This window comes from Gallus gallus, chromosome 31, assembly GCF_016699485.2.
Source record: "Gallus gallus isolate bGalGal1 chromosome 31, bGalGal1.mat.broiler.GRCg7b, whole genome shotgun sequence".
In the NCBI taxonomy this organism is placed as follows: domain Eukaryota; kingdom Metazoa; phylum Chordata; class Aves; order Galliformes; family Phasianidae; genus Gallus; species Gallus gallus.
Genome location: NC_052562.1, coordinates 1,449,170 through 1,465,155, shown reverse-complemented (window position 1 = coordinate 1,465,155; position 15,986 = coordinate 1,449,170). Strand labels below are relative to the sequence as shown.

The 15,986-nt window shown below is 54.8% G+C and overlaps 5 protein-coding genes across 9 annotated transcripts in view; 3 read left to right on the top strand and 2 right to left on the bottom strand.

Annotated features, from left to right (window-relative positions):
- LOC112531104 (osteoclast-associated immunoglobulin-like receptor) overlaps positions 1–8,391 on the bottom strand; it is a 101,730-nt gene extending 93,339 nt beyond the window's left edge. The window contains exons 1-7 of one of the 5 annotated variants that reach the window (XM_040654284.2): positions 8,039–8,112; positions 7,930–7,965; positions 7,527–7,805; positions 7,136–7,447; positions 6,874–7,014; positions 6,727–6,764; positions 5,965–6,291 (exon numbers count right to left, since the gene is read on the bottom strand). In XM_040654284.2, the coding sequence (XP_040510218.1) occupies positions 6,154–6,291; positions 6,727–6,764; positions 6,874–7,014; positions 7,136–7,447; positions 7,527–7,805; positions 7,930–7,965; positions 8,039–8,069 (975 nt within the window). In that variant the 5' untranslated portion in view covers positions 8,070–8,112 and the 3' untranslated portion in view covers positions 5,965–6,153. Of the gene's footprint in view, positions 1–5,964; positions 6,292–6,726; positions 6,765–6,873; positions 7,015–7,135; positions 7,448–7,526; positions 7,806–7,929 lie in introns of those variants that run through there. The other 4 variants (XM_040654282.1, XM_046904857.1, XM_040654283.1 and 1 more) reach the window with 4 other exon arrangements.
- The window catches only part of LOC124417463 (V-set and transmembrane domain-containing protein 1-like), a 242,283-nt gene that overhangs the window by 199,262 nt on the left and 27,035 nt on the right, over positions 1–15,986 (top strand).
- LOC107049793 (T-cell-interacting, activating receptor on myeloid cells protein 1-like) overlaps positions 1,974–15,986 on the top strand; it is a 50,754-nt gene continuing 36,741 nt past the window's right edge. Inside the window, exon 1 of the mRNA XM_040654425.2 lies at positions 1,974–2,047. Within this exon, the coding sequence (XP_040510359.1) occupies positions 2,017–2,047 (31 nt within the window). The 5' untranslated portion in view covers positions 1,974–2,016. The remainder of the gene's footprint in view (positions 2,048–15,986) is intronic.
- LOC124417453 (leukocyte immunoglobulin-like receptor subfamily A member 6) lies at positions 2,058–3,320 on the top strand. Its single transcript, XM_046904780.1, has 4 exons — positions 2,058–2,079; positions 2,281–2,559; positions 2,641–2,952; positions 3,074–3,320. The coding sequence occupies exons 1-4, from the start codon at positions 2,058–2,060 to the stop codon at positions 3,229–3,231; spliced, it is 771 nt and encodes a 256-aa protein (XP_046760736.1). The 3' UTR covers positions 3,232–3,320.
- Positions 12,142–15,606, bottom strand: LOC121112296 (platelet glycoprotein VI-like). Its single transcript, XM_046904779.1, has 3 exons — positions 15,602–15,606; positions 12,714–13,009; positions 12,142–12,634 (listed from the first exon to the last, which is right to left on the bottom strand). Exons 1-3 carry the CDS (start codon positions 15,604–15,606, stop codon positions 12,243–12,245), a joined length of 693 nt encoding a protein of 230 aa, XP_046760735.1. The 3' UTR covers positions 12,142–12,242.

Below are 15,986 nucleotides of genomic sequence, written 5' to 3'. Positions count from 1 at the left end.
TGGATGTCAGTGGGGCCATTATTTCTGCATGGAGGAATGCAGTCCCATCCCTTTGCCTCCTCCACATATCCGTGTCAGATGCCACTGTGCCAATGTGTCCCCTCTGCAGCCGTCTGTGCCACGGCAACAGAATGTGATGGGACATTGGTGGGAAGGTTCCGCCTCTGCTGCTGTCCCACGGACATTCGCCTCTGATGTCGTGGGCCAAAATAATCAATCAGCAGGCATTACTGTCAGAATAGCCCTTGTGAAATATATGATATCGTTCTACTCTTACTGACTGAAGTTATTCTTGTTTCTTAACAGGCTTGTGTTAAAAATAAAAAGAGAGAGAAACAAACCCATAAATGTAATTGGGTGTTTGTCCTTGGTCTTGTGAGACAAACCCATCAGTCTGGTTCAGTGGAAGCAGCTGCAGCCCTTGGTGAGCTCTCAGGTGTTTGCCAAGGATCCGTCCTTGGCAATATTTTGTCACAGATCTCCGTACCCCAAAGGGCGGTGCCATGGATGAGGCAGATGTGGAGCGCTGGGTGTTTCTGTCCGCTCAGAGAGGGCTGATGGAGCCTGGCAGAGACACACAGCCACAGTTCTGAGCTGAATGCCTGCCTGCAGTGCTGTGCATTCCATCGGAAGATTCACAGCTCACGTGTTCATGGTGACAGAAAATGGAGTCTCACAGATAAACCCCCAAAGGGATGAATTTCTCCTCACTTTGGAGCCCTGTTCCCCCATCCCTGCACACAGCACAGAGCACAGCTGCGTCTTTCCGCTGCTCACAGCACTGAGCACAGCGATGTGTCACAGCGCACAGCACCATCGGCCATCGCTCCCATCAGCACCGCACTGCGCCCCGTGTCCGCATCTCAGCTCACACAGTGCCCATCACACAGCGCTGTGTGGCTGCTGGGAGCCATGGGTGTGCGCCCGGGCTTGGGCCGGGCTGCTCTGTGGGGCAGAGCTGATTCCATATGGGGTGGGGTGGTGGGGAGGAGTCGCAGGACTCGACGATCCCCACAGATCACCCCAGCCCTACAGTTCTGTCCCTCTGTGCCATCCCCTCCCAGCTCTGAGACCCCCATCCCCAAACTACAGCACCACCCCACAACCAGCCCTGTGGGACTGCACTCCTTCCCCATCTGCCCCAGAGGAACTCCTCATTCCTCAGGGATCCCCCACACCTTCCTAGTCCTGCCCAGAAATACACGCACCCTGCCTCTGGCAAACAGAGCTCTTGGCAATCCATTCCAACATCTCATCACCAGTCCTGTGGGACACCAGATCTGTCCCCAGCCACCCCAAGGCCTCGATGAATCCATGTTCCCAACTGCACGGGAGCACACCCATATGTCTGCATCCACATGTGTGCCATTGTGTGTCTTCATGTATATTGCATGAGCAGTCACATACGTGCAGCAGCTGTACACACGTGTACTACATGCTTAGTGCTCTGCCTCTGTGTGTCTGTGACATCGTGTGTGTGCACAGATACACATACAAAATAATGCACATGTGTGTGTCCTTAGCATGCGACAGAGGTCTGTGTCGGTGTCACTGTGTCCCCAGTGGTTCCTGCTGCTGTCCTCGTTGAGGATGGTGGAGGAAAGCACAGTGGGGACTTTGAGTTTGGAACGCAAAGTTCATGGAGACAGCAGGCTGGACGTGTTGGGGACCACCTGGGACATCCCATGTGGGACACCCCACTGAAGCCACGTGTCCTGTGTTTTACACCCCCTTAGATGATGCCGTGCATTGCCACACACAGGCAGTGCTTTGCAGGAAGCGTGTGACAGGTGAGAGGTGACTGCCTGTGTGGGGCGTCCCAACAGGGACTGCAGTTCCAGCTTCATGCAGACAAGACCATGGCGTATCCCCAGAGACACCACCTCCTTTGGGACCGCAATTGCAACACTGAGGAGGTGACATCATGTCACTTCTTGTCCCTTGGAAACTGAAAGCAGCTCTCCGGCCACTTCCTTTCTCCGCTGCAGTCTCACTGTCACAAGCTGCTCCTGCCTCATGGCATCAATGGCGGTGGCCCTCATCCTGGGTGAGTGACCATGGGGATGTGTTGCCATGGGGGTTGGTGGCCCTGAGTGGGACCAGGACCGTGTCCCTTGCAGGTTGGTGGCTGGTGGCAGCGAGCAGGGCACAGCAATGTGAGTATGGGGACGGGGGGAGAGGGGAAAATGGGGATGGAGGCAGGAGAGCGTGGTCAAGGGACCAGCAGAGGGGCCCAGGAGAGTGTGCAGGGACAAGGCTGACTGTTGTCCCCTGTCCTAGCGCCCCGACCCTCCCTGTTGCTGCACCCCAGCCAGGGGGTGTCCCTGGGGGACCCTGTCACCCTGCACTGCCACCTGCCCCAGCCAGCTGCCTGGGTCGAGCTGTACCAGGATGGACAGTTGAGATCCAGCAAGGAAATGGACCAGAAGCAGGACGCGGTTGAGTTCTCCTTGGCTGGCATAAAGAAGGAAGATTCGGGGACATATCAGTGCCAGTACCAGGGGTTGCAGCCTGCAGGGATATCGGAGAAGAGTGACCCCGTGGAGCTGGTGGTGACAGGTGAGGGCACTAGGGAAAGCAGATGGCCCTGGGCTGATCCCACAGGGCTGTGTTCCATCTCTGTTACCTCTCTGTGCTCAGATCACAGCTATGCCCCACCTGGCATTTCCCTGTGCCCCAAAGAGCATGTGGAGATGGGGAGCAACATCACCATCCAGTGCTGGAACAAGGAATATGGGGCCGTCTTCCTCCTGCACAAGGACGGGCACTCAGCCCCTATCCAGCGCCAAAAACTCAGTGTTGGTGGCTGTGCCACCTTCCCCCTCCTTCGGGTGACCCCAGCTGATTCCGGCACATACAGGTGCTCCTACCGTGTAGGGGGCTGCTGCCTTCTGTTCTCACCCCTTGGGGATAATGTGACCCTGGAAGTGATTCCCAGACCTGCACCCCCAGGTAGGTCTGAGCCCCCATTTCGTTCTCCCCTTCTCACCCATGGCTGACAGTGTCACTGCATCCCTCATCCACTGAGGTGGGGGCTTTGTACGAGGAAACCTAAAACACTTTGACCCCACAGGTGACAATGGGGGTGCCAGCAGGGACCTGGTGGCAGCAGTGGTGGGGCGCTGGGTTGCTGCCATTGTCTTCATCATCATCCTGTCTGTCTCTGTCCTCCTCGTTGCCCAGAGAAGACAAATGCAGAGTGATGAGAGGCCTGGTGGGGAAGGGGTTTAATGGCTTTGATCCCCCATAGATCCCCTATAGATCCCCACTGGTGTTGTATGTGCACTCCATAATCCCACCCTTCTCCCCTCCTGTTTATGACTCAGGTGCCACCCCCCGAAGCCCCGATGTCATGCAGTTCCAGGTCAGCGAGGTGAGCACTGCTTTGTGAGACATTTCCTTATAACTATCTGCACATAAATACGCACACATAGGCATATACTATAACCATTACTGTTATTTCTCTCTTCCTGCTATCGCGTGGCAAATAGGCTTTACCTTGACCGACAAGTTGTGGCTTTTTATTCTGAGTCTCTCCGGGATCCCACTGGGAGGGGTCAGTGAGAATAAAAGCTGTGTGGTGCTGAGCTGCTGCTGGGTGACAGCACCGCAGTCATTGTGGTGCCCAACGTGGGGCCCGAAGGGTGCAGATTAGCACAGCTGTCAGCAGTGCGTGTTCCAACACAACTGCTCTCAGCAGTACAGCAGCCTCAGAGCTGCTGCTCACAGCGCTGAGCTGTTCCTTCCCTCTGGGCCATCACAGCTCTCAGGGCTCTTTCCTTCCCTGCGCTGGCACTGCTTCTCCTCTCCAAGGGCTGCCCTGCAATTCTGGATGCTTCTGCCCGTTGGCCTGCAGCGTGTGCTCATGGCACAGCGGCCATGGATGCAATGTGCTCCTTGTGCTCAGCAGTGCCATCGCTCGCGCTGCAGGAACCTCTCCACGGGAACTCCTCACAAGGGCACTCTGCTCCACACAAGTGCTGTGGAACAACAAAACCCATTTTCTGACAGGTTTTCTTTGCTTGCTACCTCTCAAACATTTGCAAGACAAGGCTCTTGCCAGAACAACAGAGGCTGCAAAGCACGAGATGCCGTGAGATAACCGGACAGCCTTTGTGTGTCCACCAATGGCACTGCTTCACCGCAAGCACCTTGCTGGTACAAACACATTTCTGACCAACGTGTCATTGTGAACTCACTTCTTTACATCCTTGCGATGCTGCAGCTGCCCACGAGCAGGCACAAAGGGATGCCCAGAGAAGCTGCATTTCTTGCTGTCTCCTTTTGGCCAGGTGGAGACTTCGACCTTTGGATGAGCGCTCTCATCCCCCCTTCTGCTCCAGCACTGCAGCTCCTCAAAACGGAACACGATTGCTTTTCTCCCTCCATCTCTCTCTCTCTTACGTTCCGTCTCTACTTCTCTCCATTTCCTCTCTTTTCTTTCTTTTTCTCTCTCTCCCTCATTCACATCCCGGTCATCTTTACTCTTCTCCTGCAGCAAACATAACCTCAGTTTCCCTGGAGAAAAGCTGCTTTCTATCACTCTGTTGCTCAACCATCCGTCCATCCATCCATCCATCCATCCATCCATCCATCCGTCCATCCGTCCATCGTCCTACAGGATCTCCTGCTCCTGGGGCTGCACCTCCTGATCCAGTATGGACACAACAAATTCAAGCCACCTTCTGCCTGTCAGTCTCACTATCTTCCCACCTGTTGGCCCTTCTATCCACCCACACGTCTGAACTATGTTTCCTAATATCTATCTGTCCTTCCAATACCAATACCTCCACTCACCCCCAAAATCCTTAACCAGACCCTAAAATCCTGCAATGGACCTACAGCATCTGCGTTCTGACCCCAAAACGTCCATTCATCCCAATGATCTCCACCCATTCCCAAAACCTCCATCTCACACCAAACTCCGTATCCAGCCCCACAATCTCCATCCAGCCACCCCTAATCCTTCATCCAGTCCCAACATCCACACCCCACACCACCCTCCACACACAGTCCTTCAAAATCTCAATGAACCCCAGGACCTTCAGCCACAAAAATCATCACCCACCCCAAAAAAACTCCATTCAGTCCCCACATCCACCATCCGGCCACATAAATATCACCCATCCCCAAAATCTCTGTCCCCTCTGAAATCTCCATCCTGCCCCTAAATCAACACCAACCTCTGATCTCTACAGCCAGACACAATCTCTACATCCAGGCCCCCAAAACTCCATTCAACCACCAAATCCATCATTCAAACCGTAATACCCCATCTACACCAAAACCTCCATCCGCCCCACAATCCTCCACTCAGACCCAAAGCCTCCAACCAACCAACATTTCTATCCAGCCCCAAACCTCCATCAAGAAGACTGCAGATCCATCATGAAGCTCCCAGATCTTTCTGTGGTCCCAAAAGTTCTCCATCCAGCCCCCCACAATCCTCCATCTGGACTCCATAATCTCCATCGAGCTCACAAACTCTCCAGCATTTCCCCTTCCACCACCAAAAGGGGGAACTCAGCTCTCCTGCCCTTCCCCTCACTGCTGCTCCCACACACAGCCCTCCCACACACAAACTTCCTCTTCTCCCCCACTTTCTGGAAAACCCCACAACCCCTCTGTCCTGTTCCCAGCCGTCACCCAAAGGCATTTTCCCTCCTCACCACAAATCCTGCCCCAACACCACTGTGGGATGGGGGCTGGTTTGGCTTGTGGAGATGGAGATGCGCCGTGGGGAGCACACGGTAAGGACATGCGTGTGCTGTGCGGACAGATGTGGTGCAGGCACAGGGCAGGTGTTGATGACATGCATGTGCTGTGGAGGCACACGTGTAGTGCAGACCCCGGGAGCACATGCTAAGGACACACATGAGCAGCAGTGTGTACAGCTGGTGGTGCACACATACGGCATCGCACAGACACACACAGAGGCACAGAGTTCAGCGTGTCCCACACGTGTTTTTGTACACCTGATGTGCACATGGGATGGTGCACACCCGTTTAATACACATCCACGTGTTCACACGCACAGGTACATGGCTGTAATTCACACGTGATGGTGAGCACACCGAGCACACTGGCACTGTGCACCCTTGAAGTCCATGTGTGCACACAACACACCCGTGTTTGCGTACACATCTGGGGGCATCAGCGGGGTCCCTGCGTTCCCACCTCGGTGTAGATAATGGGGGGTTCAGGGGTGGTAGAAGAGCCGGGGGGGTGGGTGCTGGGGGTCACAGCTTGCAGCTGGGCGTAGGTCAGACCTTCGCTGTCACCGGGGGACACCTGGGGACACAGGGACAGCAGTGTGACCATGGGATCCCAACATGCCTGAGGGGATGATGGCACTGTGTAATGGTTGGGGGGCTTTCCAGGAGAAGGGGGTTGGGATTGTGGGGTGGTGTAGATTTTGGGAAGCTGTGGCTGTGACATTGGGGTTCCCTGTGGGTGGTGTTTGGTTGTCGCATTCTCGTTTGAGGGTGCCCATTGAGTCTGGAGATGTTTAAGGCTTGGAGCATGCCAGGGGGCTTCAGTTTGGGGTGTGAGGCATCCCCATGGTGGAGATTTGGAGGCCCCCTGGGATGGCATTACTGTTATGCACAACATCATTGGAATCCATAAAAGGGTTCACTATGGGCAGGGTTTGGGGTTCCCTGTTGAGCACTGGGGGAGGGGCAATGGGGCACGTTGGGGGTAGGGTCTCCTGACCCAGACACTGACCTGGAACTGCACGGCCTCAGGGCTTCTGGAGGTGGCACCTGAATCAGAGGGAGAGGAGAATGTTGGGATTATGAAGGGACCAAACAACACCAGTGGGGATCTATAGGGGATCTATGGGGGATCAAAGCCATTTAATCCCTTGCCCACCAGGCCTCAAATCACTCTGCATTTGTCTTCTCTGGGCAACAAGGAGCAAAGAGGCAGTGAGGACGATGATGATGACAATGGCAGCAGCACAGGCCCCCGACACTGCTGCCACCAGTTTCCTGCTGGGACCCCCATTGACACCTGTGAGGTTGAAGTGCTTTAGGTGTCCCCATACACAGTCCTCACCACAGTGGATGAGGGATGCAGTGACACTGTCAGCCATGGGTGAGAAGGGGAGCACCGAATGGGGGCTCAGACCTACCTGGGATTGCAGGTCTGGGAATCACTTCCAGGGTCACATTATCCCCAAGGGGTGAGAACAGAAGGCAGCAGCCCCTGATGCGGTAGGAGCACCTATAGGTGCCGGAGTCAGCTGTGTTTACCCCGAAGAGGGTGAAGGTGGCAGTGCCCCAATAATCGGGTTCCTGGTGCTGGATAGGGGCTGAGTGCCCGTCCTTGTGCAGGAGGAAGGCGGCCCCATACTTCGTGTTCCAGCACTGGATGGTGATGTTGCTCCCCATCTCCACATGTTCTTTGGGGCTCAGGGAAATGCCAGGTGGGGCATAGCTGTGATCTGAGTGCAGAGGTAACAGAGATGGAACACAGTCCTGTGCAAAAAGCCCAGGGCCATCTGCTTTCCATAGTGCCCTCACCTGTCACCACCAGCTCCACGGGGTCACTCTGCTTTGATCTCCCTGCAGGCTCCAACCCCTGGTACTGGCACTGATATGTCCCCGAATCTTCCTTGTTTATGCCAGCCAAGGAGAACTCAGCCACGTCCTGCTCCTGGTCCATTTCCTTGCTGGATCTCAACTGTCCATCCTGGTACAGCCAGACCCAGGCAGCTGGCTGGGGCAGGTGGCAGTGCAGGGTGACAGTGTCCTGCAGGGACACCCCCTGGCTGGGGTGCAGCGACAGGGAGGGTCGGGGCACTAGGACAGGGGACAGCAGTCAGCCTTGTCCCTGCACAATCTCCTGGGCTCCTCTGCTGGCCCCTTGACCACACTCCCCTGCCTCCATCCCCATTTTCCCCTCTCCCCCCATCCCCATACTCACATTGCTGTGCCCGGCTCACTGCCACCAGCCACCAACCTGCAAGGGACACGGTCCTGGTCCCACACTGGGCCACCAACCCCCATGGCAACACATCCCCATGGTCACTCACCCAGGATGAGGGCCACCACCATTGGTGCCATGAGGCAGGAGCAGCTTGTGACAGTGAGACTGCAGCGGAGAAAGGAAGTGGCCGGAGAGCTGCTTTCAGTTTCCAAGGGACAAGAAGTGACATGATGTCACCTCCTCAGTGTTGCAATTACGGTCGCCAAGGGGTGGTGTCTATGGGGATACGCCATGGGCTTCTCTGCATGAAGCTGGAACTGCAGTCCCTGTTGGGATGCCCCACACAGGCGGTCACCTCTCAGCTGTCACACGCTTCCTGCAAAGCACTGCCAGTGTGTGGCAATGCACGGCATCATCTAAGGGTGTGTAAAACACAGGACACGTGGCTTCAGTGGGGTGTCCCACATGGGATGTCACAGGCGGTCCCCAATACATCCAGCCTGCTGTCTCCACAAACTTTGGGTTCCAAACTCTGTCCCCACTGTGCTTTCCTCCACAATCCTCGATGAGGACAGCAGCAGGAACCACTGGGGACACAGTGACACCCACACAGACCTCTGACACATGCTAAGGACACACACATGTGCATTATTTTGTACGTGTATCTGTGCACACACACGATGTTACAGACACACAGAGGCAGAGCACTAAGCATGTAGTACACGTGTGTACGGCTGCTGTGCGTATGTGACTGTGCACACACATGTAATATACAAGAAGACATGCAGTGGCACACACGGGGATGCAGACCTATTGGTGTGCACACGTGTGGTCAGGAACATGGACTCATCGAGGCCTTGGGGTGGCTGGGGACAGATCTGATGTCCCACAGGACTGGTGATGAGATGTTGGGGTGGATTGCCAAGAGCTCTGTTTGCCAGAGGCACGGTGGGTGTATTTCTGGGCAGGACTGGGAAGGTGTGAGGGATCCCTGAGGAATGAGGAGTTCCTCTGGGGCAGATGGGGAAGGAGTGCGGTCCCACAGGGCTGGTTGTGGGGCGGTGCTGTGGTTTGGGGTTGGGGGTCCCAGAGCTGGGAGGAGATCGCACAGAGGGACAGAACTGTAGGGCTGGGGTGATCTGTGGGGACCGTCGAGTCCTGCGGCTGCCCCCCACCACCCCACCCCATATGGAACCAGCTCTGCCCAACAGAGTAGCCCGGCCCAAGCCCAGGCGCGCACCCATGGCTCCCCGCAGCCACACAGCGCTGTGTGATGGGCACTGTGTGAGCTGAGATGGAGACACGGGGCGCAGTGCGGTGCTGATGGGAGCGATGGCCGATGGTGCTGTGCGCTGTGACACATCGCTGTGCTCTGTGCTGTGTGCGGGGATGGGGGAACAGGGCTCCAAAGTGAGGAGAAATTCATCCCTTTGGGGGTTTATCTGTGAGACTCCATTTTCTGTCACCATGAACACGTGAGCTGTGAATCTTCTGATGGAATGCACAGCACTGCAGGCAGGCATTCAGCTCAGAACTGTGGCTGTGTGTCTCAGCCAGGCTCCATCAGCCCTCTCTGAGCGGAGAGAAACACCCAGCGCTCCACATCTGCCTCATCCATGGCACCGCCCTTTGGGGTACGGAGATCTGTGACAAAATATTGCCAAGGACGGAGCACAGCAGGAGGGAAATGTCATCCTTGGCAAACACCTGAGACAGATAACCGGGGGCTGGGGGACCGCGCTGGGTCCAGGGCGGCAGAAGCTGGGGGTCACAGCTTGCAGCTCAGTGTAGGTCAGCCCCTCGTTGTCAGCGTGTGGCACCTGGAGACACGGGGGAACAGCGGGGTGATACCACGGGGTTCCCCTAAGTGCATGTGGGGGGACCAATGATCCCAGTATGTGGAGTAATAGCCAAGAGAGTGCACTTGTGGTTCGTGGCTGGCTGAGATTTGGGGTCTCCTTGGGTCAGACTTTGAGGGATGCTACAGGTGTCGTTAGGGGTTCCCAATGCATGGCTTGAGGGTACCCATGGGGTCTGTGGGGTGGTTAAGGCTTTAGGGGTGTGCAGAGGCTTAGATTTGGTGCTCCTATGAATATGACTTAGGTGTCCACATTGGAGTTTGAGGTTGTAGATGGGATGTAAATGAGGGAGAGAGAGAAAAAGAAAGAAAAGAGAGGAAATGGAGAGAAGCAGAGAAGGAATGTAAGAGAGAGTGATGGAAGGAGAAAAGCAATCGTGGTCCGTTTTGAGGAGCTGCAGTGCTGGAGCAGAAGGGGGGATGAGAGCGCTCATCCAAAGGTTGAAGTCTCCACCTGGCCAAAAGGAGACAGCAAGAAATGCAGCTTCTCTGGGCATCCCTCTGTGTCTGCTGGTAGGCAGCTGCAGCATCACAAGGATGTAAAGAAGTGAGTTCACAATGCCACGTTGGTCAGAAATGTGTCTGTACCAGAAAGGTGCTTGTGGTGAAGCAGTGCCATTGGTGGACACACAAAAGCTGTCCGGTTATCTCACGGCATCTCGGGCTTTGCAGCCTCAGTTGTTACAACAAGAGCCTTGTCTTGCAAATGTTTGAGAGGTAGCAAGCAAAGAAAACCTGTCAGAAAATGGGTTTTGTTGTTCCACTGCACTTGTGTGGAGCAGAGAGTGCCCGTGTGAGGAGTTCCCATGGTGAGGTTCCTGCAGTGTGAGAGCGATGGCACTGCTGAGCACAAGGAGCACATTGCATCCATGGCCGCTGTGCCATGAGCACACGCTGCAGGCCAACGGGCAGAAGCATCCAGAATTGCAGGGCAGCCCTTGGAGAGGAGAAGCAGTGCCAGCGCAGGGAAGGAAAGAGCCCTGAGAGCTGTGATGGCCCAGAGGGAAGGAACAGCTCAGCGCTGTGAGCAGCAGCTCTGAGGCTGCAGTACTGCTGAGAGCAGTTGTGTTGGAACACGCTCTGCTCACAGCTGTGGGGATCTGCACCCACGGTATTAAAGGGTGCGGAAGGATTGGAGGGCAATGAAAGGATACTGTGCTTAGAGATGAGCATTTAGGGATTTGATGTGATTGAGAAGCATATGGGGGCTCTGGCAGTGACTTGTGGGGGTTAGATTTGGTGAGATCTGGGAATCACTGTGAGGGGAAACAGAGCATCAGGGAGCCCAAAACAGGGAATTTGGGTCTCTCTTACACAGTGCACCCCAAAACTGAGACACCTGTGAGGGAGACATTAATGGGGTCTTCCAGCACCCACGTTAGCATCAGTATCTGGGAGCTGGAGTGGTGGGTGCCCCCATGGGATGGGATCTCCTGGTTGGCACAGGTCAGTCCCTCACTGTCACCAGGGGTCACATAGAGACAGCGGAGAAAGACTGTGGGGCTCCTCAGGATGGCAGTGAGGAGGGACAGCTCTGTTGTAAGTGTGAGGTGAATGTCAAAGACGATGCATTTGGGGATCTGGGAGGGATTTTGATTTGGAGTTCAACTGGTCCAAAACTGGGAGATCCTATGTGTGGCTTTTTGGGGTCCCAATACATGGTTTGGGGTTACCCATACTGATGGGGAGATGTTTATGGTTGGGATTTCCCCAGGGTTTGCAAGGACTTCAGTTTGGGGCCTGGGGGTTTCTAATACAGTCATATGATTTGGGGAGTCCTGGGGTCCTCACGTGAGGGGATCTGGGTTCCAGGTGGAGTATGGGGGGCAGATGGGACAGGTTGGAATCTGGGGTTCCTGACCTAATGACTCATCTGGAACTTCACCACCTCAGCGTTTTGTGGGTAGGCACGAGAGTCAAAACAAAAGGGGAGCAGAGTGGGCTTATGGGAGATGAAGCGGGTGTGAAACTTGTTGGACTTGTGAGAATAGGCAGGGGGTGGAGGTGGAGGCAGGTAACACTTGGGTGGATTTATAGTGGATCAGTAAAGGATGGACACAGATGCACAAGATGACTGGGACTAGATAATTTATAGGGTCTGGAAGGGGAGGCAGGGGATACATGATGGATTTATAGGAGATGGGATGGGGGCAAAGAACATCTGAGGGAATCGATAGGCAATGTATAGTGGACCCACCTGGTGGATTCTACAGAAGAATGGAAGGAAGAGAAAGACTGGTTAGATGTGTAGGAGATGCACATTAAATCCCTTCCCCACCCAGACTCTCACCTCTCCGTATCCAGAGGCTGCGGGCATCGATGACAAAGAAGACGCCAAGGCCAAAGATGAGAGCAGCAGCGCAGCCCCTCACCACTGCCGCCACCAGGTTCCCACGGGACACCAATTCAGCACCTGTGGGGTACAGGTACTTGGGCGTGTTCATCCCCAGCATCACCTCCATGGGGAAGGGATGTGATGACACTGCCACCCATGGGTGGCACTGGGGACAAACACATGAGGGGCAGGTACCTCTGGGGGTGCAGCTGTGGGTGTCACCTCCAGTGTTACGCTGTCCCCAAGGGGTGAGGACAGAAAGGAGTAGTTCCTGGGGCGATAGGAGCACCTGTAGGTGCCACTGTCAGCTGGGGTTACCCCAAAGAGGGTGAAGGAGACTGCGCCAACATCATCTGGGACCAGGCGCTGGATAGGAGCTGAGCGTCCATCCTTGTGCAGGAGGAAGGCGGCCCCATAGTCCTTGTTCCAGCAGCGGATGGTGACATTGGTCCCTGTCCCCACACGTTCCTCGGGGTGAAGGGAGATATGAGGTGGGGGGAAACTGCGATCTGCATGAGGGAGTGGACAGCAATGGGTCACGGTCCTGTTGAGAACTCACAGAGCTGTCCACTGTCCCAGTGTCCTCACCTGTCAGCACCAGCTCCACGGGGTCACTCATCACTGATATGTCCTCTGACTCAGACAGCTGGTACTGGCAGGAATATGTACCTGAGTGTTCCCGACTTGTGCTAAGGAAGGAGAACTCTGTCGTGTCCTGCTTCTTGTCAATGTACTTGGCGTATGACCAACGTCCTTCCCGGTACAGCCAGACCCAGGCAGCCAGCCGGGGCAGGTGGCAGCGCAGAGTGACAGTGTCCCCCAGGGACACCCCCTGGCTGGGGTGCAGTGACAGGGAGGGTCGGGGCACTAGGACAGGGGACAGCAGTCAGCCTTGTCCCTGCACACCCGCCTGGGCCCCTCTGCTGGCCCCCTGACCACACTCCCCTCCCTCTGTCCCCATTCTCCCCCTGTCCCCATACTCACCTTGCTGTGCCCTGCTCGCTGCCACCAGCCACCAACCTGCAAGGGACACGGTCCTGGTCCCACACAGGGCCACCAACCCCCATGGCACCACGTCCCCATTGTCACTCACCGAGGATAAGGGCCACTGCCATTGGTGCCGCGAGGCAGGAGCAGCTTGGGGACAGTGAGACTGCAGCAGAGAAAGGAAGTGGCCGGAGAGCTGCTTTTGGTTTCCCTTGGGACAAGAGGTGACATGATGTCACCTCCTCAGTGTTGCAATTGAGGTCCCCAAGGGGTAGTGTGTTTGGGTATCGGCCATGGGCTGCCATGCATGGACGTGCAATTGCAGTCTCTGTTGGGGTGCCCCACACAGGCTGTCAAATATTAGCTGCCTGCAAATTGCGGCCAGAGTGTGGCAATGAATGGAGTCCTCCAGGGGGTCATGGTTCAGTAATTTTATTACTGGTAGTCCACATCGTAACATCATGGACAGCACGGGCAATTAAAGCGTTAATACTTCAGTTCCGTGGATTGACAACCTTCCAGATACCTGCTTCTGAAAAGAGAAGAAGAACTGCATATCCCAGAAAACCTCACGGTCAGAGAAGGAAGATATGGCACAGAAGTCACGGGATCGGGCTCTGTCAGTTCTCTCTCTCTCTGGTAGCCACGCAGAGGGCTGGGTGTGCTTCCAAGCCATGCACCTTCATTCAAGTAGGCCTTTCAGTGTCGGAAACTTTCTCTCTCTTGTTTTGTTTGATTTATTACCCTCAATTTCAATTAGATTGTATTACTTTGTGTTATATTGCATTCCGATATCATGGCCAGTAAAGTAAGCTTTCCTCCTTAGACCATTGCCTCTGCTCCATTCTCTTTCCCACTCTGAGCCAAGCTCCCGTTCCTCTACCCCTTTCCCTTCTCCATTCCCATTTTTTGGGAACCAAGGGGCCCACTGGCCTACAGCCCCCCTGTCACGGGCATAGATTGATCGGAATTAATCTAGACAACTCCGTGACATAGGGGTTTGCCACAAACTGGACGAGAAGAGGAAGATTGTGTGTGGGAGGACTGTGTGTGGGAGCAGCAGTGAGGGGAAGGGCAGGAGAGCTGACTTCCCCATTTTGGTGGTGGAAGGGGAAATGCTGGAGAGTTTGTGAGCTCGATGGAGGTTATGGAGTCCACATGGAGGATTGCGGGGGGCTGGATGGAGACTTTTTGGGGCCACAGGGAGATCTGGCAGCTTCATGAAGGATCTGCAGTCTTCTCGATGGAGGTATGGGGCTGGATAGAAATGTTGGGTTGGTTGGAGGCTCTGGGTCTGAGTGAAGGATTGTGGGGTGGATGGAGGTTTTGGTGTAGATGGGGTATTACGGTGTGAATGATGGATTTGGTGGCTGAATGGAGTCTTGGGGGCCTGGATGTAGAGATTGGGTCTGGCTGTAGAGATCAGACGTTGGTGTCGATTTAGGGGCAGGATGGAGGTTTCAGAGGGGACAGAGATTTTGGGGGATGAGTGACATTTATGGGGCTGGATGGTGGATGTGTGGACTGAAGGGAGTTTTTTTTGGGGTGGATAATAATTTTGGGGCTGAAGGTCCTGGGGTTGATTGAGGTTTTGGAGGGCTGTGTTTGGAGGGTGGTGTGGGGTGTGGATGTTGAGACTGGATGAGGGATTAGGGGTGGCTGGATGGAGATTGTGGAGCTGGATGCAGAGTTTGGTGTGAGATGGAATGGGTGGAGATCATTGGGATGAATGGAAGTTCTGGGGTCAGAACGCAAATGTTGTAGGTCGATTGCAGGATTTTAGGGTCTGGTTAAGGATTTTGGGGATGAGTGGAGGTATTGGTTTTGGAAGGACAGATAGATATTAGGAAACATATTTCAGGTGTCTGGGTGGATAGAATGGCCAACAGGTGGGAAGATAGAGAGCCTGACAGGCAGAAGGTGGCTTGAATTTGTTGTGTCCGTAAAGGATCAGGAGGTGTAGCTCCAGGAGCAGGAGATCCTGTAGGACGATGGGGGGATGGATGGATGGACAGACGGACGGACGGATGAGCAACAGAGTGATAGAAAGCAGCTTTTCTCCAGGGAAATTGAGGTAATGGCGGCTGCAGGAGAAGAGTAAAGATGACCGGGTTGTAAATGAGGGAGAGAGAGAAAAAGAAAGAAAAGAGAGGAAATGGAGAGAAGTAGAGAAGGAACGTAAGAGAGAGAGAGATGGAAGGAGAAAAGCGATCATGTTCTGTTTTGAGGAGCTGTAGTGCTGGAGCAGAAGGGGGGGTGAGAGCGCTCATCCAATGGTTGAAGTCTCCACCTGGCCAAAAGGAGACAGCAAGAAATGCAGCTTCTCTGGGCATCCCTCTGTGTCTGCTGGTGGGCAGCTGCAGCATCACAAGGATGTAAAGAAGTGAGTTCACAATGCCACGTTGGTCAGAAATGTGTCTGTACCAGAAAGGTGCTTGCGGTGAAGCAGTGCCATTGGTGGACACACAAAGGCTGTCCGGTTATCTCACGGCATCTCGTGCTTTGCAGCCTCTGTTGTTCTGGCAAGAGCCTTGTCTTGCAAATGTTTGAGAGGTAGCAAGCAAAGAAAACCTGTCAGAAAATGGGTTTTATTGTTCCACTGCACTTGTGTGGAGCAGAGTGCCCGTGTGAGGAATTCCTGAGGTGAGGTTCCTGCAGCGCGAGCGATGGCACTGCTGAGCACAAGGAGCACATTGCATCCATGGCCTCAGTGCCATGAGCACACGCTGCAGAGCAACAGGCAGAAGCATCCAGAATTGCAGGGCAGTCCTCGGAGAGGAGAAGCAGTGCCAGCGCAGGGAAGGAAAGAGCCCTGAGAGCTGTGATGGCCCAGAGGGAAGGAACAGCTCAGCGCTGTGAGCAGCAGCTCTGAGG